Source organism: Moschus berezovskii, chromosome 13, assembly GCF_049115385.1.
Source record: "Moschus berezovskii isolate FMDL1 chromosome 13, NW_MosBer_1.0, whole genome shotgun sequence".
Classification (NCBI taxonomy): domain Eukaryota; kingdom Metazoa; phylum Chordata; class Mammalia; order Artiodactyla; family Moschidae; genus Moschus; species Moschus berezovskii.
Window position 1 is genome coordinate 40,423,680 of NC_142472.1, and position 27,812 is coordinate 40,451,491.

General features: G+C 37.0%; 1 protein-coding gene across 2 annotated transcripts in view; it reads left to right on the plus strand.

Moving 5' to 3' along the window:
- The first annotated feature begins 1,012 nt into the window (after positions 1–1,012).
- DACH1 (dachshund family transcription factor 1) overlaps positions 1,013–27,812 on the plus strand; it is a 477,975-nt gene continuing 451,175 nt past the window's right edge. For both annotated transcript variants that reach the window (XM_055426443.2, XM_088842679.1), the window contains exon 1: positions 1,013–1,978. In XM_055426443.2, the coding sequence (XP_055282418.2) occupies positions 1,137–1,978 (842 nt within the window). In that variant the 5' untranslated portion in view covers positions 1,013–1,136. The remainder of the gene's footprint in view (positions 1,979–27,812) is intronic.

A 27,812-nucleotide genomic window follows, 5' to 3' on the forward strand; every position in this document is an offset into this window, starting at 1 on the left:
ATTCTTAAGCTATTTCAGACTGACTTTCCCCCCACAACTTGAAAACTCTCCTGGAATTTTCGCTACCTTTAAACAAATAAATAGTTGAGTCGACAGATAAAGTAATCAGATACAGAAAACATACGCTTTGCTTCATATGGATTTTCCTCAAAATAATTTCTTAACAATCATGAAGTCATTTATATCTCTTGCCAAAAAAACAAACAAACAAGCCAAGATACATCCTAAATCCCTTGAAGGAGAGCTCGGAGCGCTCTGGCTCCTCTTTAAGTTGGCAGGCGATTGCTTAGAAGGTTTTGGAAAAAATTACGAGTCTTCGCGGACAAAATGGAATATTAAGACATGCAATCTAACGGTAGTAGAAAAGTAGATGCTCTCTCTTTCCGATCGCCACTTCTGGGTCTCGGCTTTTCCTCGCGGTCCCTCCCATAGTTTCTTTCCTTATTCTCCCCCCTCCCCGTCCCCCCCGCCCCCGCTCTCTTGCTTTCCCTGGGTCTCGCGCTCTCGGAGTCTCTGCTCCGAGTTCCTGGTTGGATAATTTGGGTTAATACTAGTGAGTGAGGTTTTTGCGGCTTCAAAGGGTATTTCAAGTTTCCGGAGCTCCTCCCCTCTGCACCGTGTGACAACAACAACTCGTCCAGCCGGCAGCCTGCACTTTTCAGCTCATTTTCTCTCTGTCATTCCCCTCTCAATCTTTGATCAATGTACTTGCCAGGGAGAACCCAAGTCCTTCAAACCTCCTCCTTTTCACCTTCATCCTTAACTTTGTGCTAGAGAGCGGGACCCACACAACCACAGCCGACCCTGCCCGCCCCCGCGCGTCCCCCCTCCCCACCAGCCCCCGATCCCAGCCCCCGGAGAGGACTCACATTTCGACTTGCGGGACACTTTTGTGCGTTTCTCTCCAGAGCGCCTCTCGCGCTCGCCCCTTTGGCGCTCGCTCGCTCTCTCACCCTCGCCTCCTTTCCCCCCTTCCGTCCCTTTCTCTTCTCTTCTCTCCCAGAGTTGCGGTGGTTGTGGCCCCCTAGCTCCTTCTCCCTCCCCCCGTTTCTCCCTCCCTCGCCCTCCCCGGGGGTGTGTGTGTGGCAACTTTTCCCCTCGCTTCTCCTCCTTCTATTTCCCCCTTATATGTGACCATGGCAGTGCCGGCGGCTTTGATCCCTCCGACCCAGCTGGTCCCCCCTCAGCCCCCGATCTCCACGTCTGCTTCCTCCTCCGGCACCACCACCTCCACCTCCTCTGCGACCTCGTCTCCGGCTCCGTCCATCGGGCCCCCGGCGTCCTCGGGGCCAACTCTGTTCCGGCCGGAGCCCATCGCCTCGGCGGCGGCGGCGGCGGCGGGCACAGTCACCTCCACCGGCGGCGGCGGCGGCGCGGGCAACGGAGGCGGCGGCGGCGGCGGCGGCAGCGCGGGCAACGGAGGCGGCGGCGGCGGCTGCAACCCCAGCCTGGCGACCGCGGGCGGCGGCGGCGGCGGCGGCGGCGGCGGCGGCAGCATCAGCGCCGGCGGCGGCGTTGGCGCCTCCAGCACCCCCATCAACGCGAGCACCGGCGGCGGCGGCAGTAGCAGTAGCAGCAGCAGCAGCAGCAGCAGCAGCAGCAGTAGCAGTAGCAGCAGCTGCGGCCCCCTCCCCGGCAAACCCGTGTACTCGACCCCGTCCCCAGTGGAAAACACCCCCCAGAATAATGAGTGCAAAATGGTGGATCTGAGGGGGGCCAAAGTGGCTTCCTTCACGGTGGAGGGCTGCGAGCTGATCTGCCTGCCCCAGGCTTTCGACCTGTTCCTGAAGCACTTGGTAGGGGGCTTGCACACGGTCTACACCAAGCTGAAGCGGCTGGAGATCACGCCGGTGGTGTGCAATGTGGAGCAGGTTCGCATCCTGAGGGGACTGGGCGCCATCCAGCCCGGAGTGAACCGCTGCAAACTCATCTCCAGAAAGGACTTCGAGACCCTCTACAATGACTGCACCAACGCCAGGTAAAGAGCCAGGGGGACGGTGGGGGTGGGGAGGGAGTCTCCGCCGCCTGTGGTCTTTTCCCAACCGGTCCCCTCGCCCTTCCCTCGCTCTCTGCCTGGCGCCGTTCTCTCCGCGCGCCCCGGGCGAGCGCGGCCCTCTGATCCCTCTCCTCGGGGCTCGCCGGCCGCTCCCGACCTCTCTGAGAAGTTGGCACCTCACCCTGCCCAGATCGCGCTCTTCCGGCCAGGTCCGCCCCTTGCTCGCCCGGACGCGGGGGCTCGACAGATATGGCTGGCGGGAACCCCAAGTCTCGGGGCGGACTGGGCGACTAGGAGGTGGATGGTGCCATTCTAGGGGCCACAGCGCCCTTCCTGGGCTGAGCGGACGTCTGGGGACCCCTTTCAGCGCTGCTGCCAGTGTGTGTGCGCTCCCTCGGACCCGGGTTACACCGCGAGGCGCCGGGCACTCGCCCGGCTGCTCCGAGACGCGGGGCTAGATCCTGGGGGCGGAGGGAGGTCGTAACCCTGCCCCGCGGGGTTCGTGGAGCGGGAAGACGCGCTGGGCGCGAGCGCCCCGCGAGGTAGCCTAGGAAGTGGGTCACTTGGAGGTCGGGAGGGGGACGGTCCCAGAGGCCGAGAGGCCAGAGTAATCCCGGGGGACCCACATTGAGTTCAGCCCTGAAGACCCGAGGGCAAGCCTGCGGAGGGGAGGGGTCTGTGTGTGCACGCATCTGTAGGTGTATCCGCGCGCGCGCGCGCGCGCGAGCGTGTGTGTGCAAAGAAGATAAAGGGGTACGTTTGCCCGGGGCAGGCGCGAGGGGACCGGCAATGTTCCTGCCGTTGGGGGAGGTGACTGGGTGCTTGGGACTCTTGGAGGCTGAACTGGAGACATGGGGAGGGAAGACAGCAGTTTGCTGTCTCGCTTTCTCTCCAAACTGTTCTTTCCTTTCTTTCTTTTTTTTAAAGGTTAGTAGCTCACGCAATGAACAGGTGCAGGTTTTGCACTGGGATGCTCTGTGGACCTGAATACCGGTGCCGTGGCTCCCCCAGTCCCGCAAAGCGCGCGAACCCTGGAGGCCCCGGGACCCTGAGCCCGGCGGGACCAGTTTTATGCTAATGAACGCTCAATGGGGGAGGATCTACCGAGAGGGGGCGGGAGTGGGGTAACTTGTCAGTTTCGGGGTAGAAGTGATCTTTTCCACCCACTCTTGTCCCCACCGTTGTACCGTCTTGTCCCCACCGTTGGTTGCAGAGGGAAAAGTTCAGAGAAGCCTAGTTAAAGCAAGCAGGCAAAGTTGGATTCTCGAAGTGAGCGCGTGGGAACTGCGCGCAAAATTTGTGCGGAAACTTCGGTACCCTCCAAATAAGTTTAAAGATTGGGAGGAGGAACGGAGTTTTACTTCTTTTTATGTGTGCCCCTAGTATAGCTAAGGAAACTGAGCCGGGAAGGAGAGAGGCTCAGGACTAGACCAGAAGGAAACGAGGGTAGAAAAGCCCCTAGCTATTTCTTCCTTGGAGAAAGACTTCAGGCTGGTGCTCTGGGAACACTAAGACAAGAAAGCTCCAACTCCAATCCAGTAAATGTCCTACCCTGACCCAGCCAGAAACTCTTTTCCGTGTTTACTTCATTCTTTGTATGGGGGGCATGGGTGTTTATCTGGATTTTAAACCTTCGTTTCTACTCTTTTTCGGTGAATGCTGAACAGGCGCGAGTGTATGCGCGCGTGCCCAAGAATATGGACAGGTGGCAGTAAAGATTGAGAGTGAATCTTGATCACTAAACGTCATTTACAGAGATAATTAGAGACCTTGAGTGTACAGAATATAAAATATTTGCCAAAAATCTACTGCTAAAGCTGTTTAAATCAGGGCAGAAAATTGTTACGGAGTTGTTATAAAGAATGCTGGTTGAAATCTGAAGCCAGTTCAGATAAGATTGTGATAAAATAAGATTGTGATAGAATACCTATCCAGTAAATTGGTGAAGCGCTCTTTTTCTTTTTAGTAACCAAACCACTCTGCTCTTGAATCTTCTTTGTGTGTTTCTCACAGCACACACTGTACTAGATAATTAATGTCTATTTCAGATAACTCACAAAAAAATGCTGGAGAAAACTGCTTCAAAGATTACGTAGTTATAATCAATTTAAAATAGGTAGTGTTACACTTCTTACAATTATTTCCTTGATGCTTTTGTTTTTTTCTCAAATTTCTGCTTAGGTTTTGGAATTGAAGTCCTCACCATATGGTTGGAGAATATTCTTAAAGTTACTAGGAAAGAATTTTAAAATATTTATTTTTTTCCCTGAGGTTAACAAAGCCTCTGGAGTTAAAACTTTCAGAACCAAGGAAAGTTAAATCTAGTAAAACCGTTTATCCCTTCAAAAATATCTTATCAGTACTTTAAAGTTTTAATACTTTACAATGAAATGTGTTAGTCCAGAACTCCATTTGAGGTTAAATGTGGTATGTTTGTTGATTTACTGTTACATTTTGATCTCTTTATCAACTACAGGACTTTCTCAAGCCTAAATAACATGTCAATACTGAAAAAGGTGTGTAGTTGCAGATATATACCTAGGTTTCCCAATTCTGCCATTGACTAAGAAGATAGAAAACTTATTACTGAACTCTCACCAAAATACAGTTTGCATTGTGATGCTTACTTTTTAGTGTTAGTTACAAGTGTTATTGCCTTATTTCTTTACATTGGAAGCAATAGCTAAAATATTTTTCATCTTGAATTTCCCAAACTAAATTTATCCTGTTCATTCAAGTCCAGTTTGTTCCCTTACTATTAAGATCCTTTTTCATTCATTCCAGTTTATTCCCTTACTATTAAGATCCTTTTTCATTCACCTACATATATTGATTTCTTTCATTCTTGTTTCTTTCTACTCTGGCTACTTAAGAGACTATCTAAAGGAATAATTTATGCAGAAAAAGAACGGTGCAAGAAGGCAAACTATATGAAATAATACACACATAGTGTGCAATAAACATAAAATCTTAGCACTCTCAACTTTTTATAGAATATATATCTAACTATGTCTTTTAATAGCATCTAGATACCAGGAAATCTGAGGAACCAAAGTGATGTTAAAGAAAGGTTCATAAACTTGCTCGAAGTGGCTCAGTAAGTTAGTAAAAAAAAAAAAAACTCGGCGTGCATTTAATTTGCTTGGGGCTATTGCATTAGTGTGCTATCTATGAACACTAGAATAAATGTTGAAGCCATCTGTCATTACCACAAGGAGATGAAACAGAGACTGTCACCTCCTTGATAGTAAAGCTAAATAAAATAGGGGTTTCAAAACATGAAAGAAAATGTAAGAAAATATATTTAAAAGTTGTCAAAGGACAAAGTCTGACCTTGATCAGCTTCCTCCAGTTATTATTTTTAAACTAAACATGAGTTGCATGAACGTGGCTGTTGCAACAGAGGTCACTTAATTAACTGGTAACCATTAAACAACAACAACAAAAGAAAAGTAATTATGGAGATGGTCACGTCTCTGTTTATCTGAGTCAGTTCCTTGTTTGGAGATTTGGGTTAGGATTCGATTTTCTGTGAATTCAGGTAATGAAAAGTGACTTGGTTCTATTTTGTTTTTGAAAATGAATTATTCTTTGCATATTGCCAGAAGATGATTTTTGTCTCAAGATCTTGCAAAGCAGCTTGTGATGTGGGTCCTACATAGACCTAGATTTGTGGAGTTTTTAACTTGAAAAGATTCCAGTTAGTTTTATCAGACATTTATTCACAGACAGTATTCTTTTGTCTTAAAAGTCAATACCATCTATGGACAGCAAATTGAGAGAATTTACATGTCTTTTTTTGTTCAGTAGTCATATATGAATGCAAGTTTAGTATAAGAAGTATAAACTATTAAGTATAAACTATTTTCTAATTCTTGGCTTGCTTCTTTTTGTCAGAAGTTTTTTTTAACAAAAAATGGCAATATTTATTTAACATTTCCTTCAATGCATGCTGTTCAGTTGCACGGAGTTATGCCTTTATGCCTCTGTGTAGAAAGTTTCAACACAATACAGACTCACTTCTCACAGATAATTATGATACTTGGCATAGAGAAATTAAAAAAATTACTTCAAATGAAAAGAGACTATGCTTTTGAAGTTTTTTGTATTATAGTTGATTAATGGCTCCTATAAAGCCTAATGTTTTGTTTTATAACATTTCAAAAAAAATAGCATAATTAGAAGAATAAGATCTAAAATGTGAAAGTTTGCTTAGTCTTGTCACTTATTTCTGAACGCTTTTTAAATATTAGTCAATTCCAGATTAATGCCTAATACATAAATAAAATCTAAGAGTATTCTAACCTTGGGTTTACCTTACTTAATCAAATTATGTTGCAAAATACAAATTCTTGAGTTATTTAGATAATATCTTTCAAACCTGCTATTTTTTTCTCTTGGAGTTGGTCTCTAATAATATTATATTCATTATTGTAACAAAGTGCACGTAGTTATGAAGATCATGCTTGTTTACTTTCTGAGTTCCACAGTTAATACCGGGAGACACTTAATTTGATTTGTATATAGTATTTTATTTTGTGAAGCTTCAAGTATTATGTAAAATAAACTGCAAAATAGGCTGATTTTCAGGGTTTTCGTGCATAAAATTTTTGCATTTACATGTAAAACAGAATTTTTAAACTTCATTTTATTAGTCTAAATCTGCTGGGTTTTCTTTTTTTGCTTAATCTACCACATATCACGGAAATTGCATATAAATTATTGAGACCAATATTAGCCACTTTCTTTTTGCCTCACTACCTCCCCCAGCCTCCTGAGATGTGACACCCAATATTGATTAAAGTCTTGGCTGGATTTGAGCATAAATAACTCTTCTCTTTGGTGATTTACCATGTGTGATTCACTAGCATACGAAAACATAATACGCTTTATTGTTTCTCATTTGCTGTTTTGTTTTTGGAATGTAAGTAGCATTTGTAAATTAGCTTAATGTGCAACCGAGTAGTTGTTATTTTAAGAACAGTTTGTGCTTTGACTGTCAATGAGTACTATTTTATCTTTCCAAGTTATTTTACTAAATTGTTTCACACAGTTGCCTCTGTTAATCACATAAAATAATCATTTAAATTGCATTGTGTTAGCAACATAGAACACATGTATTACAAAATACAATAAGATATGAAACTCTCACAGGTTGTAAAATGTCTCCCTTTGAATCTTTATCTGAGGAATTTAGTTTGAAATATGCCTTCTGAATAAGTACAGGTGAGTCTTTTAGATTTCACTAAATATTTTGGTTTTAAGGTCTTCATTACTTGGTTCTTTAAAAAGTTCAACTTTGCCTGAATTTAATCTTTCCAGGGTTTAATTTTCAGATTGCTCACCAGGGGGAGAAATCACATGACATTATATACCTTTAAAATAAACAAAAATTGTGACAAACTTGATATAAACTGTTTGAATGCTTTAATATGTATTTAATATTAAGTTCTATCATTTTATGTTTGAATTGTTATGAGAATCGAATGACCTTAGCATGTGCCATTCTTTTAACTACTGAGTTACTGTACTGTGATTGGTCAGGCATGTGTGTGTGTGTGTGTGTGTGTTTGTGTTTGTGTGTGTGACTGCTGCAGCTAAAAATTCTAGCTAAGAATACATTAAAAATACATTTGTATTTATATTTTCAGACTTAGAGACTACATTAAGGAGTCTCTTTTCTGTTATATTTGTTATATTCAGTAATTTACTTCTTAATGAAGAAAACCTGAATTTTTAAAAAACCCACCAAATGGGGCTTAGGTAAGTGGAATATCAAAGGCTCTGATCTGCATAAATCTCATATATCTCTGCATACCAGAGCCTCTGTGAGTCCACATTGTCCTCAAATTCCTTTACTTGCCTTCTTTTCAATTGGTCAGAAGTATTTCCAATCAAAAATAATTTTTTGCTACATTAGCTGTCCTTTAAATAACTTAATTGCTGACATTTCCTTTTTAGAATATGTCACAGAATAGAAATGACTCAATTAGAATAGTGAAGTTAGGTTACCAAATTATTTCTTTGGAAAACCAGAATACCGGGATAGTATATTTATAGTTTGTCTAGTAATTAGTTATTATTTTAAGTCTAGTAATTAGTTATTATTGGATTAAATGGTGGATCATTTTATTTTGATGCACCTATTTACTTTGAGAAGGTTTCTGAGAATTTTTTGAGTGTGTCTATTACAGATACCTGTCTAACTTGAATGTACATATTTATTTTAATTATTAAGTACATATAACCATAAATAGAGAATAATGCTAATCACAATCTGATCCAAAATCAGAAACCTCAAGCCAGGTGCATTTTAAATTTCTTGTGTATTCTTATTTGGACTTATTTTATAAGATAAGAGGATTCTAAGTCACTCATTTAGAAAAATTTGCGTGTAGGTTTTTCTAAATAGGATATCCAAATGCTCAACGACTAAATTTTGTTAAAGGTGTGGCCCTATTGCTTTCTGATTCATATTAGTTTGGAGTTGATTCAGGATATCAAGCTGGGATTCTTTTACACATTTAAACATACGTGACTTGAGTGAAAGTTGTCAGAGACGTCTTACTAACCTGGAAAATTCACTATGTATTTAATTTGTCTTATATTTTTTGCTTAAAAATATATTCAACTGTCTAAAACTCTTCAGCATGGCAACACACTGAATAGCCAGTTGCCTTAAAAAAAAGTTTCAGAGAGTAATGATTAAAAAAAAAAGGCTTTTAACTAAAGCATCTAAAACGTGTTGTTGTCTAAGATGAACACAGAACCTAGAGTATATTGCATGTTCCTTGCAGGAAATAGAAATTATTGACTATAATTTGAGAATAATCATAATTTAACTATAAGTAGATTTATGCAGTGCAGTTTGAAGGTAGTGTATATGTTTGACAAAAAATTGGGTATGCTTTTCAAGCATGCTTTTCGCAAAGCAAATAGTGAAATGGACAGCAAATTAGATTGGTTACTTTTGGTTAGTAACATTGAAGAATTGAGAAATGTTTTCCTGTCCTTAGAATAAATTAACGGAGGGTTAAACGAAGTATTTAAAAGTCACAGTGTAACTTATCTTTGAATTTATATATGGTATCAAAACTTTCTAAATAATTAGATTACCTCTCCAGTCACAACAGAAAAAAGAAAGACTTTTCTTCAAGGACAAGGAAAATGTATCAGGAAAGAAAGAGTACTAGCTGACAGAGAATTATTTTATAGAAACACATAGAAGCATTTCTAGTAAAAACTTACTAATTTATTTTGAGAAATATGGTCATTTTTAAAGCAAAGGTCATTAAAAATCTCAAGAATATGTTAATTAAGAAATATGTTGTTATTTTCACGCATCAAACAGAGGAATGTTTTGCTAAAATCTTAAGCTGATTGTTTTCTGAAATTGTATTAATAGCAACAGTAGGTGAGCTATTTTATTCATAGTCTTATTTTTAAAAAAACATTTTGCTTAGGTTTAAACAAATCACTGAAGTTGTAACTAGTCTTTGAACCCATCACAGCTCTGCTAAAATACTGATGTAGTCTACAGTATTAATTCTTATTTTATATTTAAAATATTTGATTTTTTTAGCTTAACATTTTGGAAATGATGTTTATGTCTTAAATGAGGCAGTTTGTAGTTTAATAGTGTCTTTGGATTTTAAATGAATAACTTGGAGCATTTTTAGTTGTAGTCTCACCAATCACACATTTTATACTAGGATGGATGGTCTTGTGTGTGCAACAAGTGTAAAATTTTTATCAGTATTTTAGGAATCTTTGTGATGGATGTTTTTGTTTGTATTAAGTTTAACCCATTTGTGGTCTATGTGCTTATGCTTAAGTAATTATAATATCTTTGTTAGAAAAACGTTTACGTATATGTATATGTGTATGTACACACACACACGCACATAAAAGGCATGTAGACCATAGAGACAGAGGACAAGCAAATTATAAAAACGGCTTATTTTGCTTTCTATAATTTATTTAATATAAGATGACGCATGAAAAACCAATTGACTTTAGTGAATGACCACAGAAAACTGTATTTAAAATTAATTTAGGGTGAAAGATGCAGTTTATATATGAATGTTTTAAAATATAATTATAAATACAACATTATATGGTGATTAAGATAGTGATTAAACACTTGATTTTCCTAGACCTATATTTTATGATAACTAAAATATACTTTTAATTCTCTATGAAAAATATTTATACTTGATAATTTTTTTTGTATGAAATTGACATTAAACTATTAGGTACTAGAATCTGTACATTATTGAAGAACATTTAAAGTGCTTGATGTCATCACACTATTTCTTTTATTGGTTTATTTCATTGTTGCTTGCACTTTAGAGCAAGCATATCCTTTAAAATCAGTGGATAAATGATAGGAAAACAATTTCATAATCTAAGAAAAAAAGATTGCTCTTCTAAAAGCTTTGCCATCAATGAGATGAGTTAGGAATGAGGTCAGTGGGTTAATCTGCAGGTCTACATAAGGAGATGTGTATTACCACTTCTTGCAGTGGACTGTAATTGTCTTTGAAAACACCTGGTAGAGGTCCAGTGAAATTGAAATCCATTACTTTCTCAATCATTCCATGGCATTTGTCAAGTCATTACGTCATTGAGAAAAGTGCAGGCATGCATGCATTTTTTTTGCAAAGTAGAAAGAAGTTTATATTAATAAAATTGTGACTGCTTAACAGACTACCTCATCTAAAGCTTGAAGAATTAAAAAATAAAAATAAAAACACTTGGACATAGTAACTGTAAATTAACATTTGGTAAGAAGTTCATCTTTGCATTTAGTTATTTAAGTAAAAATATTTCACATTCCTTTCTGCATCATCTTATATGCATATATTTTTATAAGTTAGTAAAAATTGTTTCAAAATATTTTATGACTTGTGACCTCTGACACCTTTATTCATACCTTCTAAGAATGCTCTGACAAATGTGTATTATAATCAAAGATGAATAATGTCTTCTTTTGACAGATTTTTTTTTTTTGTCTTCACACTATTGACAGTACATGCAGATTTGAACTTGTAGCCCAGGAACAGTGCTTCCATGCTTCAAATTGCCAAAAGACCCCCAGGGATAGAAACTTGACCTGCTTTTATGAAACCATAGAATTACATTTATACAAGTTACCCCATGGGAAAGGAATGAACTGATCCCAATTCAAACCTTAATATTGGAGCCTTCTGGGTCAAATTTGATTTTTCTTTCTGTTAACACCTGTTTAGCTCCCAAATTTCGTAACTATATATTCTTAGGAAATTTACAAAATACTATTCATGAATGACATTTCACAGTTAAGACAAAGTGCCATCAAAATTTTACAGCTATTCAAGTTTTCACATGTGACTAAGATGCTACTTTTTAAAGTAAAATGTCTAATTTTTGAATATGCATCCTAGAGTAAAACGGTTACCTTGTATTTTTTATGAATTTCTTATCACAGAAAAGTTAGTCCCAGTACGTGAAAAAACTTTTTTCCTAGGGATTTATTCCCTGTGATTACATTTCAGAATACAGATTTTTATATGAACATGTTTCTATTAGACTCAAATTTTAAAAAGTTAAAGTTCTTATTTTATTTTTAGTTGGATCACTTGAAAGTGTTTCCAGAAGGCTACTTTTGCCACTAGCATTAACAAATGAAGGAGATCACTGACAAATTGCATACATAAAAGCCAGTTTTGTTTTAGTTATGTGGACTGGGCCTAAGTTGGAAAAATGATGTTAATCATTTGCTTAATTTCTGGAATATCAAACTTCCATATCACATGTATGCAAATGGATAACTAATATAAAATGGTAGGATTATAATATCTCTTTGCTTATAACTGGCAACATTAAATGACCACCATTAGATTTAGAATCTACTTCATCATCCGGAATAACTTGCTCTCAATCTTGTATATGTAGAAACATTTTATAAATGGTAAAGCAACACATATACATATATACCCTCCAGTCGCATATACGAAATGACCATTATAATGGCTAGATAATTCCATGATTGATTTTGAAATTGAGGTTAGCAAGTTCCTTCTAAAATAAAAAATAGAATTTCAAAGACTTTTCACTTTTTTTTTTCACTTAGCATTAATAAAGTCATTTGGATAATTAGTTACTTTATTAACAAGGAGCAAACATAAAAATTCCTAATAAGAATGATTATAACAATCAGTTCTTAGAGTTTGGAGGAAAAAGAAATTTCCAGTGGAAGGTATGCCTTCCACTTAATATCATAAGTCGTGATCATCAAGGAGAAAATATTTAGGGTTTTAAACATGTGTTGCTTATTATTTTTTATTGGCTGTCATGTGGTAAAAATTTAAGTTTCACTGTCAGCTAACATTTTTCTGCCTTGCCTTCACACATCATTTGAATGAAGCCGAAAATTAAGTCCATCGTTTGGATGTTTCCTAAGATCACTCTGATGTCACATTTCTAAAGGCAACAAATATTTCTTTTCATTTCAAAGTTTGACCCAACTAGTTTCATGGAGATTTGACATGGCTGTTGCTCTGCGCATTCCCTGACTGTGAAAAGAAGGAAAGGAGGTAGATCATGTGACTTGATCGCATCTTACAAAGAACCTAGTTTAGGAAAGGCAACCTTTTCTGACTTTTGTAACTGGTGATAATGTGTAGTTTCTTTCTTTGTCGTTCAGTGGCACTTGCAGCCCTATTTCCAATAATGACTGATAGGGCACCAAGTGAACTGCAGAAAAGAAAAAGAAACAGCTTAAAAGATCTCGCTATACAATGCATGAAAGGAGCGGTGGAACTTTTATATTTTAGGTAATTCTCTTTAAGTCGAGTGATCCTTGAGGTTTCATAGAATTTTACATCATACCTAATACAGGAAGTCTTTGGACTTTGATTCTCTTAAATACCTCTATCACCTAAATTGTCCTCATAATAAATCCTCTTTTTGTTTAGTAGGCACTCTAGTGAAATTGTTCATGAAATGTAAATTCGTATTTACCTGGAAATATCTATCCAAGCTGGGTGTTTGAGATGTTGATATTTAAATTGGATTCCTCTAATTCAACAGTGTGAAAATAGAATTGATTTTTGTTTATTTTCTCCTAAGTTTAGGAAATGAAATACAAATGGTGTTTATTTGATCAGAGGTATACTTATTTTGCTCTTTCTTTTGGGGAGTGGGTTAAATAAGGGCCCATGACAGGGATGCTGTTTGTTTTTCACAAAAGTTGTTTGTGATTTCAGGTACTCTTGGGAAATCTCTTGATCAGATTCACATCTGTTCCTGTCAAAGTGGGTGCTAAGATACCGGTCACCCAGCAACCATGTCCAAGAGGGAATTGGGCCGATAATAACTTCAAAAAGGAATGACAGATGCTAGATTAGGATGAAAGACAAAACGCATGAAAAATGAGCTTGTTAGAATCAAAAATTTGTTCAAGCACCTTTATGCAAATTAAATGAATATTGAATATTTGCATGCATTTCTACTTTTTCATTTGATTGAAAAGAGAAGAATAGCACATTTAAACTCACAAATGTGACTTCTTTCTTTTGTACTAATCAACATACAAAGCTGAATCTCTTTTAAAAAAAATCAGATTAGCCACCTGGGTTCTTATATCTCTATTAAGTGTATTAAAATGTTTTTCTTATAGCAATGGTACTCTTTGGGATAAATTTGTTTACCTAATTTTTTTCATAATAAACAGTCTCATGTGAAGATTATTTTTAATAAACATAAATCCATTGCTTCAGAAAGCATTTCAAAGGTAACTTTATCCTATTGTCCTTGAAATTGGTTAATGTGCATTAATAAAAGATCACTCAAGATAAGTTCACACCAAAAGCACAGGCTTTTCATTGACTGGTTAAATCACAATGCATTAAAGTAAAGCATGGTAGTATTCCTGAAATGAAAGGTAGACAGATCTCTTCAAAATTTAAGATACTTTTTGATATATTACTAGTTTTTCTATTGAATTTTTCACATACTAATCAGAATTTGGAAGCATCTGATAAAATGTAGTGATTGAGAGAGCTTTCTGAGTCTTGGTTTAGCAATGTCTAATGTGGTCACGTAGAGAAATTGATTTTCTTCAGAAATTAATTAATTTTTCATATCGCCCTAAGCTGCAGTTAAAAAGAGTGCATACTTGTCTGTTTTTTCCAGAAATATTGCCTAATCATATTAATACCATTGCCCCAAGGATGAAAAGATAATTGTACAAATGCATTTGGAAATATGTATCACTGAGTATTTATGATTAAATTATGCAAATGACCCAGCTCTCATCCTTTCCAGACCCAGATTGTCTAATTAGGATTGATATGCTGAATAGATGTTCCAGAATTTGAATACAAGCATGTCCAAGGAGCAGAAAATTGGAAATGACAAGGCTGAAATCCAAAGAAAAGTGTCTTTCATTTCTACACTTTGTTAATGTGCTGTTAGCAGTTGAGGGTTTTTTCCCTCCCTTTGGCTATTTTGTGACTCAGATGCCCATATTAGACGCAAGTATGTGAAATGAACTAAACTTTAGCAAATAGCATTTCATTTCTATTTGGTGCTTATTTAAAGATAATCAACCCCTGGTCATTCAAAGAGACCATCACTATTAAGTTGCTTCAAACAATGTAAACGTAACCTTAACTGAGTGACTTGTGGAAAAAACTTCCTTTATGTTTGTATCAAATCTTTATTTCAAAACTGGTTCTCCAAACTTCATGGCATACCAATGCAGTATTTTCTAAGGTTGTGCTTTCTTGAATATACAGTTTATTCATTTAATTCATTTATTTAAATACCTATCTCCTTATGTTTGGAGAAAACTGTTCCAATAACAGGTCTGATTAGGGGGAAAAAGCAGCACTTTAAATGTAACAATGTTTGAATTTGAAGTCCTCAGCAGGCTTTCTCCCTCATTGATTACACTCATTCATCTTAGATGGAGGGGTGGTAGTGAGGAGGTAGGAAGGGACTGAACTGTCAGGACTCCAGCCTTTGTTAAGCAGCGGGTAGTCACTGCCTCTGAACTCGCCTGGCTCCTGCTTTCCATCTGCAGGATGATGGATTGCTATGTTTAATACATTTCAGCTTTTGTCTGTCATAGTGTGGACAGACAGTACTATCAGTGATTTCAACAGTGATTAGGGAACTGTTTCAAACCCCTCCTATTGGCCAGACAGCTTCCAGGAACGTATGATGAAACATACTCATTGGCACTCTCACCATGTAAGTGTGTAGTTTGACTCGGCAGAGATTGTACATTCACTGTTTAACCCAATGCAGAAGCCCACTGGGAATTTTACTAGACATACATTCACTTTAGAACAAAGTTACACAAAACAATATTGTAAGAACATTTGGGGTCTCAAACTAAAATATTTATCCCAAGTAGTTCCAAATTAAGATAAATTTGTATTCTTTAAATATTAGCAGCATATGTTTATGGCAGAACTGTATTCTGTAGACTGGTATCAGTTGTTGCTATGCTCATCAATATTGAGCTTAGCTATATTGGGAGGATAGTATTCGAAGACTATGTTAAAGCAGTAAGACATGACATGGCATGCGCTATTCTGGGATTTGCTGAGCTGTGGGTGCTTTGTGGTTCACAAGTCTAAAGAGTGAGTGATTTCAACAACCAGAGAGCCACTAGGTACAGCTCAATATTTTCCCTGGAGTGTCCTACTCTATTTATAAAACTGGTGCTAAGAAAAATACAGTTAACTAAAGGAAAAGAAAATATGCTTTTAAGCCATTAATAACTTAGGCAAAGTTTTATTTGGAAAATTGAACATTTCTAAATCAATGGAATTTTACTAATATTATTACAACAGACCAAACGTAAATTACAATGTAAATTTAAAATTGTATTATAAACATGAATTTTTAACTCTCTTAATAAGTAGGTAATTATCAAAATGGGACTTCCTTGGTGGCTCAGTGGTAAAAGATATGTCTGCCAGTGCAGGAGACATGGGTTTGATCCCTGGGCTGGGAAGATCCCCTGGAGAAGGAAATGGCAACTAGCTCCATATTCTTGCCTGGGAAATTCCATGGACAGAGGGGCGTGGTGAGCTACAGTCCACCAGGGGTTGCAAAGAGTTGGATATGATTTAGAGACTAAACAACAGCCATAATTAAAATAATTCAGCCAAAGTTTTGAAACAAAATCTAAATCAGGAAAATCTGTGTGTTTTCAACTAATCTCTACTAATAGGGAAGAGTAAAGAAAAGTTTAGATAAGTTAGCCCCAAATATTAAATGAGAATAAGAATTCCAGGTCCCCAGTTATATTTTGTCTTACTGATGTGCTTTTGACATTGCAAATTTTTTATCTGAGATTCTTTCAGTAAAGGTTTCTGCTTTTCAATATGTGGTTACAAATATGCTATGCCATGCTAAGTCGCTTCAGTTGTGTCCAACACTGTGTGACCCTCTGGACTTTAGTCCACCAGGCTTCTTTGTCCATGGGATTCTCCAGGCAAGAATACTGGATTGGGTTGTCATGCCTTTCTCCAGAAGGTCTTCTTGATCCTGGGGTTGAACTCAAGACTCTAATGTCTCCTCGTTGACAGGTGGGTTCTTTAGCACTAATGCCACCTGGAAAGCCCATGGTTACAAATATGCAGTCCCACAAATTCATCCATACACAGCATATTGTGTTTCTTTTGAACTGGTTCAGTAGCTAAATTTGTTGGCATTTTGACATCGCTGTTAGTAATAATAAGGACAGGTGGGGCTGTAGTTTCTGTGAGAGTTATAAAAACATTCATATGTTTTGTAGCTTACCTTGTTCTTTGCTTTATTTTAAAGCTTGTCTTACCGAAACAGTGTTCAGGACCAGCATAAAAAGTGTGCACTCATTCATCACTTTATTAAGGAGCCATTCGTCCAAGTGAATCAAAGGTATAGCTCGTAGTAGACTTTTGTACAGAAATTACATAACTGGGGTTTAAGCAAATCTGGGTTTTTAAATCAAAGCTATTCACAATTTGTATAGCACATAGTGAAAAAATGGACCATCTCAAAACATTGTGGTACTGCCTAATCACTCTGATGTGTGGCTATCAGATCTTTAGTTTTAGAGTATTGCATTTTCATTTATCACCATCATAGTGTGGGTGAGGGCAGGCAGGGAAGTGGCAGGGTGTTTATTCTTTTCAAGAAGGATAAGAAATGAGGGAGCAGCTCCCATCCCCTGAAATCACTGTGATATGTGGAATTTCTACCAAGTCAAATGGAAATGCATGGGTGAGGCAACTAAAGTTTTGAGCTCTCAGTAGCATATTAAATGGAAGAAGAGATGATGGTGAGTCAATACTCTGTTCTAAAACAGAACCATCTCATGGAATGACTGTATCTTACCCAATGGAAAAGATTGAGGGCAGGAGGAGAAGGGGGTGACAGAGGATGAGATGCTTAAATGGCATCACTGACTTAATGGACATGAGTTTGAGCAAACACCAGGAGATAATGGAGGACAGGGAAGCCTGATGTGCTGCAGTTCATGGTGTCCCAAAGAGTTGGATATGACTTAGCAACTGAACAACTACAAATATTTAAGGAGGTAATCAGTGGTCAGTGGAACCTTAGGATTAAGGATCTGGCTGGGGGATAGAGCTTAAAGAGAGGAAAGGAGCTCTTGTACAAATAAAATCTATAGACACTTTCCCTCCAAATATTATAGAAAAATCTAAGTGTTTGGCAAATACAAATGTGTATTTTGCCCATAGGTGAATTATTCAGAATCGGATTTCCTGTAACATTGGGAGTGTGTGTGTGTGTGTGTGTGTGTGTGTACACATGCATCCACATGTATACTGTAGGTTGACAACCCCTGTTATACACATTGCCAGTCCTATGTTTAGTTAAACACCGTAATTACAAAATAATACAAGTCATTTGTCTTACTGTGGTTAAATAAAGACAAAAATGTGTGCTGCTGCTGCTGCTACTGCTGCTGCTAAGTCGCTTCAGTCGTGTCCGACTCTGTGCGACCCCATAGACGGCAGCCCACCAGGCTCCCCCGACCCTGGGATTCTCCAGGCAAGGACACTGGAGTGGGTTGCCATTTCCTTCTCCAGTGCATGAAAGTGAAAAGTGAAAGCGAAGCCGCTCAGTCGTGTCCGGCTCGCAGCGACCCCGGGGACTTCAGCCTACCAGGCTCCTCCATCCATGGGATTTTCCAGGCAAGAGTACTAGAAACTAAATGAATGAGTTTCTCAGGAAGCTAAATGGACAAGTTTGCTCTCTGGAAATGTATCATAGTGGAAGAAGGTTAGAACCACCTATAATCCACTTCATCCATCTCTAACCACAGTGAGAGTACACTGGCTTCCGCGTGTGTGCACAGAAGCTCTGAGTTTAGCGACCAGCTGTTACTGTTTCGTGGGTTCATAGTTTGTGGGGAAATAAGGAGTCAGGCTGGCAGGTTCAACTTCTTATTTCACTAACTTCCTATAATGATTCTACCTCTAATGAGGTGAATTACTACTGCATGAAAAAGGAGAAAAAAGGGTTTTGGCCATCTTAGCTAATAAATCACATTGACTGCATGGCTGATCAGATCAATTGTGCATAAATCAGTGCCTTAAAGAGTCTTAAACTAAGAGTCTACCAAAGACCAATCGATCCACCAGCTTGTCTAAAGGCATGGTCTCTTGCCCATAGCAAACTGAACAGGAGTCCACAATACTGAAACTGTTAATATGCTGTCAAGTGTTGAAATGAATGTTTTCAGATCTCAAGAACATGGCTGTGATGAATAAAGCAGTTGCGATTGGGTCACATTACCTAATACATTTTTGTCTTCTCTTCTCTAGTTCACTTTTATTAGTTAGCAAGGAATTGTAATTCTCAATACATATATGAAAGTTAAGTTTTGAAGGCTTTATCAAGTGTAATTTTGGGAGTTGTTTTCCACAAAAATATCATTATGTTATTTCAAGAAGAAATTGTTTTGACTCTCTGAGAGAAGTATTTCATTGCTATTGTAGCTATTATCTGAGATTTACTAATCTATAGACAACTCGGATTTATAAGAACAGTCTGGAAACTTGATTTCAAGTTTCAATTCTATCAGTGACTACTTGGGAGATGTTGGATTAGTCAACTGGAACTTTCATACTGTCAAATATAAAATGGGGATAGTGAAAATAACTCTTCTATTTATTTTAGAAAAGGTTATGAGGCTAGGAATGTGATAGTAATTATTTGAAAGCACTTCAGAAATAGTAAAGTGCTTTTTAAGAGTTGTTATCTGTTTAGAATTCCCACTGTGTGGGTGTGTTAGTTGCTCAATTGTGTCTGACTCTCTGAGATCCCATGGACTGTAGCCTGCCATGCTCCTCTGTCCACTCCAGAATACTGGAGTGGGTAGCCATTTTCTTCTCCAGGGCATCTTCCCCACCCAGGGATAAAACCCAGGTCTCTCGCATAGAAGGCAGATTCTTTACCATCTAAGCCATCAGAATTCCCATTCCATTTTAAAAATTGAGATGTAACCTACATTTTGTATAGTGTCATGTGTACAATTATTAATATTAATATATACTTCAAAGTTGCTAAGGGACTAGATCTTAAATGTTCTTACCCAGTGTGTTTTAAAGCTTCTTTTACCAGAACAGTGCACAAAACATAAAGAAAAAAAACCCATGTTGATTCTTGCTATCATGCTCTTCTATTTTTAAGGAGGTAACAGTAAAATCATAAAAATTAAATTCTTCTTTCTTAAAAGGAGAATTTGTGAATTCTAAAAAGTTACAGCCTTTTTATAAATATAAGGTTATTAAATTTTTATTGGTATTAACTTTCGAACATATGGTAAGTAACAGTTTAACATGACAAAATCTTTAAAAAGGAAGAATAGATGAAATATAGCCATAGCATCTGCGAAGGAAATAACTTACTTTGCTTTGAGGAGTATGACATCCAATATCTATAGTAACTGTTATCCAGTTCTCTGTGAAAGCAGGAGATTCTATGAAGTTCACATCAGGTTTTTCTTCCTTTTGTTTGTGCTAAGTCAGGTATTATTGAATCTTTGATTTCTTTTTAAATTGCCTAGAGCATTCCATTTTAGTTAAGTCTGTAGGATTTTTTAACCAAATACATAACTTATAATTATTCTCTATCAAGAATCTCAAAATCCTCCCAGTGGCTATTTTCTGGAGTCTCCTGTTTTGAAAATAAATTTGGGATAGGCATTCAAGCATCTTAACATAAAATTTGGTGTCTGCCAAATATTTGGTGAACTCATCAATATAATATAATGTTCTCTATCTCAGAATACTGTTGTTCTGCTTTATCTTTAGATTTACGACACATCTTGACATTTTTGTAAATTATGTAACACACATTGTTTCTTCCATTGTTATATTGTGAAATTTAGTAGGCTGTTGAAATTGGATCTGATTGATTTTCTCCTTGCCATTTGTCTACAAAAGCATCTCATGTCTAAAATTCACCAGTGGAGGGGAAATCCAGGTGGATATCTCTTGCTGCATTCTTGCTTTATGTATGAATAGCTAAAGTTTTGAAATGTTTGTGATCTGCTGTTAACAGTTAAGGAGATGCTTGCTGATAGAAAATCTCGTTAATTCTTGAACTCATCAATTAATTTTGGAACTTGAAGGAATTTAACTTCTGGTGACTAATAATTACCTCCCTGTGATTTTTCTAGACTATTATCTTGTCTCTATCTTGTCAAAATTCTCTGGTACTTTCTGGCACATGGTGGACATTCATTACAAATATAACTGACTTTCTTATATAGAATTTTTGTTTGGGTATTATTGAATTTTATTAATACTCTTATGAGATTCTTAATTTTGGAGTATTTTAGTTATAACCAAGAAATTAAAGCATGGATACAGTATATGTGTTCTAGATTTTTATGTAGAAATAAAAAACAAAATGAAAGTATATTTAACATTAGTTCTTCTGCGTAATAGAAGATGTTTTAAGTTCTGGAATGTATCCCATATTCTTGCAGTAATTTAAGCACAAATATTTAAACTTTGTGAGTCTTCATACATGTATAATTTACTAATATTGATATTTTATCTTTATTATTTTAATCAAATTATTAATTGAAGTTAATCTGTCAGATTAATTATGAAAGATCATAAAAATATAATTTTTGAAGTACTTAAAAATTTTAATTGAGAGGCCAGACAAAAAGTAAGAGTATATATGTATGCAGTTTAAAGCATTACCATTATACTAAAATTTATAGTTACTATTATTAGTGATTCCTATTTGTTAGATGTTATCTCTTTCACTCCCCATAATAGCCCTAAGAAGTAGGTTCTACCTGCTCTTAAAGGAAAATGAAGAAACTAAGAGTCAGAGCAGTCAATTGACTTGACCCAGGTCACACAGCTAGTACCTGGGTAAAGATACTAGCTACTACATAGCAAGTAGAGGGAACAGAACTCAAGAAGTTTCATTCTGGGAGCTTTATTTTCTATTTTTCTATTCAAATAATTACTAACTAGTGACTCTAATCTAGACTGAAGTTTGAAGATCATTATTTGAAAATAATGGCAATAATATAATTTTATCAAAAATATTCAAGAGATAACAAGTATATTCTGTGAATCTGTAGCAATTTAATATTTCATTGGAAAACATTAACTTTTTTTTAACATTAAAAATGTAGAGTAAGCCAGTTATAGTTTCTTTCTTTCTGAGAAATACAGGCATGACATTAAATTTTGTATTCATTAGCATTGTAGATTAATTTTCATTGTCTCTTTAGCTAAATGTTAGAAGCCTGTGGTATGTCCTTCCAAGTACAAAGTATATTTTCTTACTCCCTTTTTATTTCTGAAAAATCTGTTACAGTGTATTTTTAAAGTTCTTTAGTTCATTATCATCAATGGGACAATTACAGCAAAACAAGTTTTATGTATAAGGTCAAATTTTGCTCACAGATAAAATTTGAAATAATTGCAATTTTAATTTAATTAATCCATGCCTTTAGATCAATGGTTAACTGTGGGGAGTAAATATTTGAGTAAGTGGGTTTTATTCAATTGTAGTTCCAGTCCTTTTTTGACACATTCTAATTCCCATTCTGTACCTGTTTTATGGTTCCATTTGAACAATACTGTCAGAGTAAGTATAAAAAAAAGTGTTGCTCAGTTGTGTCTGACTCGTTGCAACCCCTGGACTTGTAGCCTGCCAAGCTCCTCTGTACATGTAATTCTCCAAGCAAGAATACTCGAGTGGCCAGCCATTCTGAGTAAGCCATTCCAATTGCTGAGAGATTATCACTCCCAATGGATATAAATAGGTTATTTTTGAAAGTTTGAAAACTATTCATCTGAGCATGTAATTGGGATTTAACATTACTTGAAAAGGAGATAAAGCCTACTATAGGCAGAGTTTGTGACAACTCTTCCCATTTTTAAACTGGGAGGTAGCCATGGGCAGTTTAAGGTGGTGTCTGTTTTCCTTCATTTATTCTTAGGAATAAACTTCCTTATCCATTCTCAGTTATCCATCTGGATGCCTTCTTCCATTCAAGTAACTTGCCCTTCTTTTTGATGTCTTTAGATATTTTTTTCCCCTAATTTCTTTTTCACAGAAGAAAAAGTACTAGGTATTTTGGCATCTTTGTACTCTGTATGAAAAACTTGTCATTTATCAGATCGGCACATGCAAGTTCCTTGGTGGGGAAAGTGCATCACTTTTTTCATTTACATCTATTCACTTTAGTTCAAGTGTGGAAAATAATGTTTTTTCACCAGGTAAGTATCATGTGAGGAAAGTGATGGAACTCTTATTATTTCAGTATATCTACAGTTAAAATAAGGAATTCTCTATGGTAAGGGCTAAATATTTTGAGTTTTTCTGTTAATGTTTAGTGTCTCATCAAAGTCTTGCATAAGTAATATATGGCACAAATCAGGAACAACACTGTTATTTCTTATTCATTCAAGAGAGAAGATAATAGAATTTATATACAGTATTTCTCAGTGACTTCTGTATTTTAAATGGTGGTTTGCTAAATTACATCAAATGTATGTTGAAAAAGTGGCACATGCCTTGATGTTTCTGTAGCTTTATGACCATCTATCATTGACCCTACTAGTGGACTCATTACAGAGCTCTACCATGACCTCCCATTCTGGCCCTGGTTCCCTGTCCTGCATGATTTGAACTATTTCCTCACAATCTTGTCTTTTCAAACAAACAATACTAAGTGAAATAAAGTAAATTCATGGACGTAAATTCATTCACTAGTTCTGCTACAAATTTTAAGTATGTCGAATTGTTCTGTTTTAAATTGTTCATTCTTTTTAGATTCTCAGATCCTTATTCTTTCTTTGTAACTTTCAGTGCTAGGATTCAGAGCAGAGACTTTTCTCTGAAATGACAAGAAGGGCTGAAGGAAGCGGTTCCATTTTTACTTCTGCTAGAGACCTCTGTCTTAAAGATCTGACTTTGCCCTTTCCTCTTACGAAATTTGATTCTTTGCATTTATGACTTTTCCAAGGAGACTGTCACTCTGTTTCACAAGGTGCTCATTTAAATGTTTGTAAGAAAAACACACGTCAGGTTTAAGCATTAGGCAAAGCTGCCTGTAACTTTCATAATAAGTGTCTTTCCAGATGATCCTGATATGCGTGGTCCATGTGCTTTTCCTTGGTCCAACATACTATTGCGTCAAAGAACACTTCAATTGGGTCTTGGCATATAGTATATTTAAACTGAACTTTTTCTTCACTAATAAACAAGGAAAGTTTCTTGGGAAACTTAAATTTTATTATAGGGTGTTAAATTTGGAATTTAGAGTACTGTTGTTTTCAAAATTGAATAGAGTCCTAGAAGCATCAGGACTATATTTTAAATCTCTCAGGTGACATAGGGTAGTAAAAAAGAAGCCAAACAGATTTTTCATAGAGTAGTGGTTTCAATATTGAAATGTTAGAAGTACCTCTGGTTCACTAACTGTGAAATGTTATTGGAAATTAAGATTCCTTCAAAGGAGATGTATCTCACCTGAGCTTACTTTGTTTGCTAGTGTTCTAAGACATCCAGAAGTCTTCAGCAAGTAAGAAGAATAGATACCTTTTGACTGGGAAATCATGTTTCATTCTGTTATCGAACATGCTGAGTAAGTTATAGGATAAATATTTTAAAATTTAGATTTGAATAATGGGTGATTACTTAAGTGTGTCCTCTGTTTTGTTTTTTGTTCCCCTCATCTCTACTAACAGTTCCTCATCATCCTTCAATTCTTTACCATTTTTCCAAGTCTCTTTGGGGTTCATCTTCTTCCTGCACTCTTCAATTTACTCAGCTCTCAGTGTTCTTTATAAAGTTCACAGTATGGAATGATATTTCCTATTCTTCTATCAACACTTTTTTTGCAAGGCACTAGCATAGGTATTCGAGAAGGCAATGGCAAGCCACTCCAGTACTCTTGCCTAGAAAATCCCATGGATGGAGGAGCCTGGTAGGCTGCAGTCCGTGGGGTTGCTAAGGGTCAGACACGACGGAGCGACTTCACTTTCACTTTTCACTTTCCACTTTTACACATTGGATAAGGAAATGGCAACCCACTCCAGTGTTCTTGCCTGGAGAATCCCAGGGACAGGGGAGCCTGGTGGGCTTCCGTCTATGGGGTCACACAGAGTCGGACACGACTGAAGTGACTTAGCAGCAGCAGCAGCAGCAGCAGCAGCAGCATAGGTATTTTACTTAACTCTCATGATAGTCCTATCTCCATTTTAGAGGAGGGTACTGAGTTACAGAGAAGTTAGATAAATCACCCAAGGCAGTGGGTGCTAAATGAGGAGGTGACCTCAGGGATTCTAATTCCAGATCCTCCACTTCTAACTACTAAAAGACCCTTATCCTAAGGAGAGTTGCATACTCTTATTTGAGTTTTAGCTTTCTCACGTGACAGTCAGGGAGGCTAACACTTAAACGACAAGATGAGGATTTAAGGAAAGGATGACAAAATTAAATGCCACAGAAATCACAAACCACTTAGATGTTAGTAGGAATACATAGAGGTAAGTAAGAATTCAATAAATATCCTTGGCCAGATCCTATTTGGGAAAGAGCATTCAAAAATTAGCACTTACCGTCAGTCAGTGTAAAATCCATGGTGACCAACTTCTTGGCAGCAGTTCTACAGTTACTTAGAAATTTATAGACTGGTTTTCCCCATTCCTAGACAATCAGTCGCACTCAGTAAGCAATACTTGTTTGTCTCCAATATTACAAACAAGTGTGTTTGTTTAGTGAAACAGCCACCATCCTGAACAGTCTCAAGGCTGGCAACTACAACTAAATTTAATTTTCACCTATATTTTGCAGTTTATTCACGGTAAGAAGTGTTTCTATTCAAACATCCTTCCAGTGGACTAAGAAAAATGGGCATTTTCTGTCAGACCAAGAGTTTCAACTCTGGGATTTTATTAAAGATGAAATTAAATAGAGAATTGCTTTCTTATTAGAAAATAGGTAGAATTACATTTGCAATTCTATTTTGAGTTGCTGTACCATACAAATAAATATTAAATTATTATATTAATACTATCAGAAATCCTGGGAGGAAAATATTGCAGTGCATAAAGCAGAATTCAGAAGACAGTAGATAGTTAAATATCAATATATTTTTCTAGTTAAAATCTTGTGATTTCACAACACTATGGATTTTGTGTTTCAGAAAATACTATGATTATCAGGAAAATGAAAGTCTTCTTTATGAAAATTACCTTTAGAGGCTCCTAAAATGTAAAATACTCCCTTAGGCATGTAAAACAGTGGTACCACCATAATGCAGACATGGGCTAATAATTTTTTGGTGTTCTTCCTTCCTTAATTTTACACCTGCTCTTTATCACTGTTTTAGACAGAGGAAAAGTGATAAAGTCTTTGTCCAAGTTCATAAATCATATCTTTCTTGAAATCCAAGCTTAAGGACTTGAATAGGAACAAAATTAAAATCAAATTTATCTGCTCAGATACTGGCATGGCCTTTAGGACTTGATTGCGTTCTTTTTACATGTTTTATTGCCTTGCTCTGTTTTCCTTTTTATCACCTTCTTTTCCTTTTATTCATTTTGCCTTTTCATTATTCTTTACCCTAATTTTGCAGTATTAGCAAAGGATCCATCTACATTAATGAATTGAAGTATTCTGAAATTAAAGTAAGCAGACATAATTGTGCAAATGCCTAGAATGACACCTTTTAAAACAGGCCCTTGTTATTTTCTAGGGATTGGTCATTGCCCTGGGTGGAGATCACAGATCGGGATATACCTGTTAACCAGTATTCGGAGATTGGGTGACAAATAGAGATATTGACCACCTCAGAAAGGGCTGTTTGTTATACAGTAAAGGAATTTGAAGATTATTTGGTAGATGATGAAAAATAATTGGAAGATTTTTTCTTCTGGGAGATTTTTAATTAGAGGAGTATGATATGATTGAACTTTTGGTCTGGATAGGTAACTGTGATCCTCAGAAGGGTGAAATCATAGAATTTTAAACTAGAGACTATGACAGTAATCCAGTTTGGAATAGCTAAGGCAGCAATAGTGAGGGATGAGAGAGGAAAAAAGAAAGAAGAGCAATTAAAATGGACTGAGTAAAATGTTTGCGGAGGGAGGAATGAGTTGGGATTAACTTTGTAGTGTTTGATTAACAAGGCTGTCAGTCATAAGACCATGAGGAGAAGAAGAAGGAGGAGAAGGTTTTGGTAAATAGAAATAATTCCGTTTTGAAGGCTTTGAGTTCAAAATTACGAATTATACAGGTGATGTCAGAAACACATATCGAGGATTCAAGGGAAAAATCAAGAGTGATCCATCAATTTTATTGTGAACTTTTAGAGAAATATTGAAGTGGAATATGGGTTGTGGCCATCAAATAATAAATGGGATTTTCCAAGGATTTGATATTAATGAATTGACAAAATTATAATAATCTCTTTGATTTTTAAAATAACACTGCTTTTTGTGTGTTCTGGCTTAAATAACTTTTTAAAAACTGTATACATGAAATTTTTACATGAAAAATTATTCTTAATTCCCTGAGGTCAGCTATTTTTCCATTATGAATTATTCAGTGTTAAATGGCAGTCAGAGATAGAGACTGACAGAGAGCAGGTCTTCTATGCTGCTGAGTCATGATTGTGACCCTAAGAAATAGCTTTATTGTGTTTGATTCTAAGCTTGTGATAATAACAAGTGTCAAAAGATGAGAACAGTCTGTACCAGAATTTGAAAAATACCATTGATTAAAAATGAAAGCTCTGTTAACAGAGCTCACCTGAAGCTCTCAGCTGACCTTTTGGTAAGAAAGCTGCTACAAACCAGAGTTAGGCTCCGTGGAAAGCAGCAGAGGATCCAATTTGCAGACTGAGTTTATGGGCTGACGCTGGGTGATTAAATCCAATATTAGGACGCAGGACCAGTGTTAAGGATTGTACTTTAAAATCAACTTTAATAATTACAAACAGCAAAGGAATAGCATGACACCATTTAAAAAGCAAGAGTGCATGATCTACTGTAAATCAGACTCAACACTAATAAACTAAGATTGTTTCAGAATTACTTTTAAACTCAGTGTTCTCATACCAGATGCCTTACAAACCTTAATACACTTGTGTTTTGGTGACATTTCTTTCAAGGGATTGATACCAGAATTTTATTTCCTATATCCTCATTTTATTAATAATTCTATTTATCTAATCATAGCTAGCCAATCTAATTCTTAGAGTCTGTATAAAAGACTTTTCTATACAAAATTAGGGAGAAGGCAATGGCAACCCACTCCA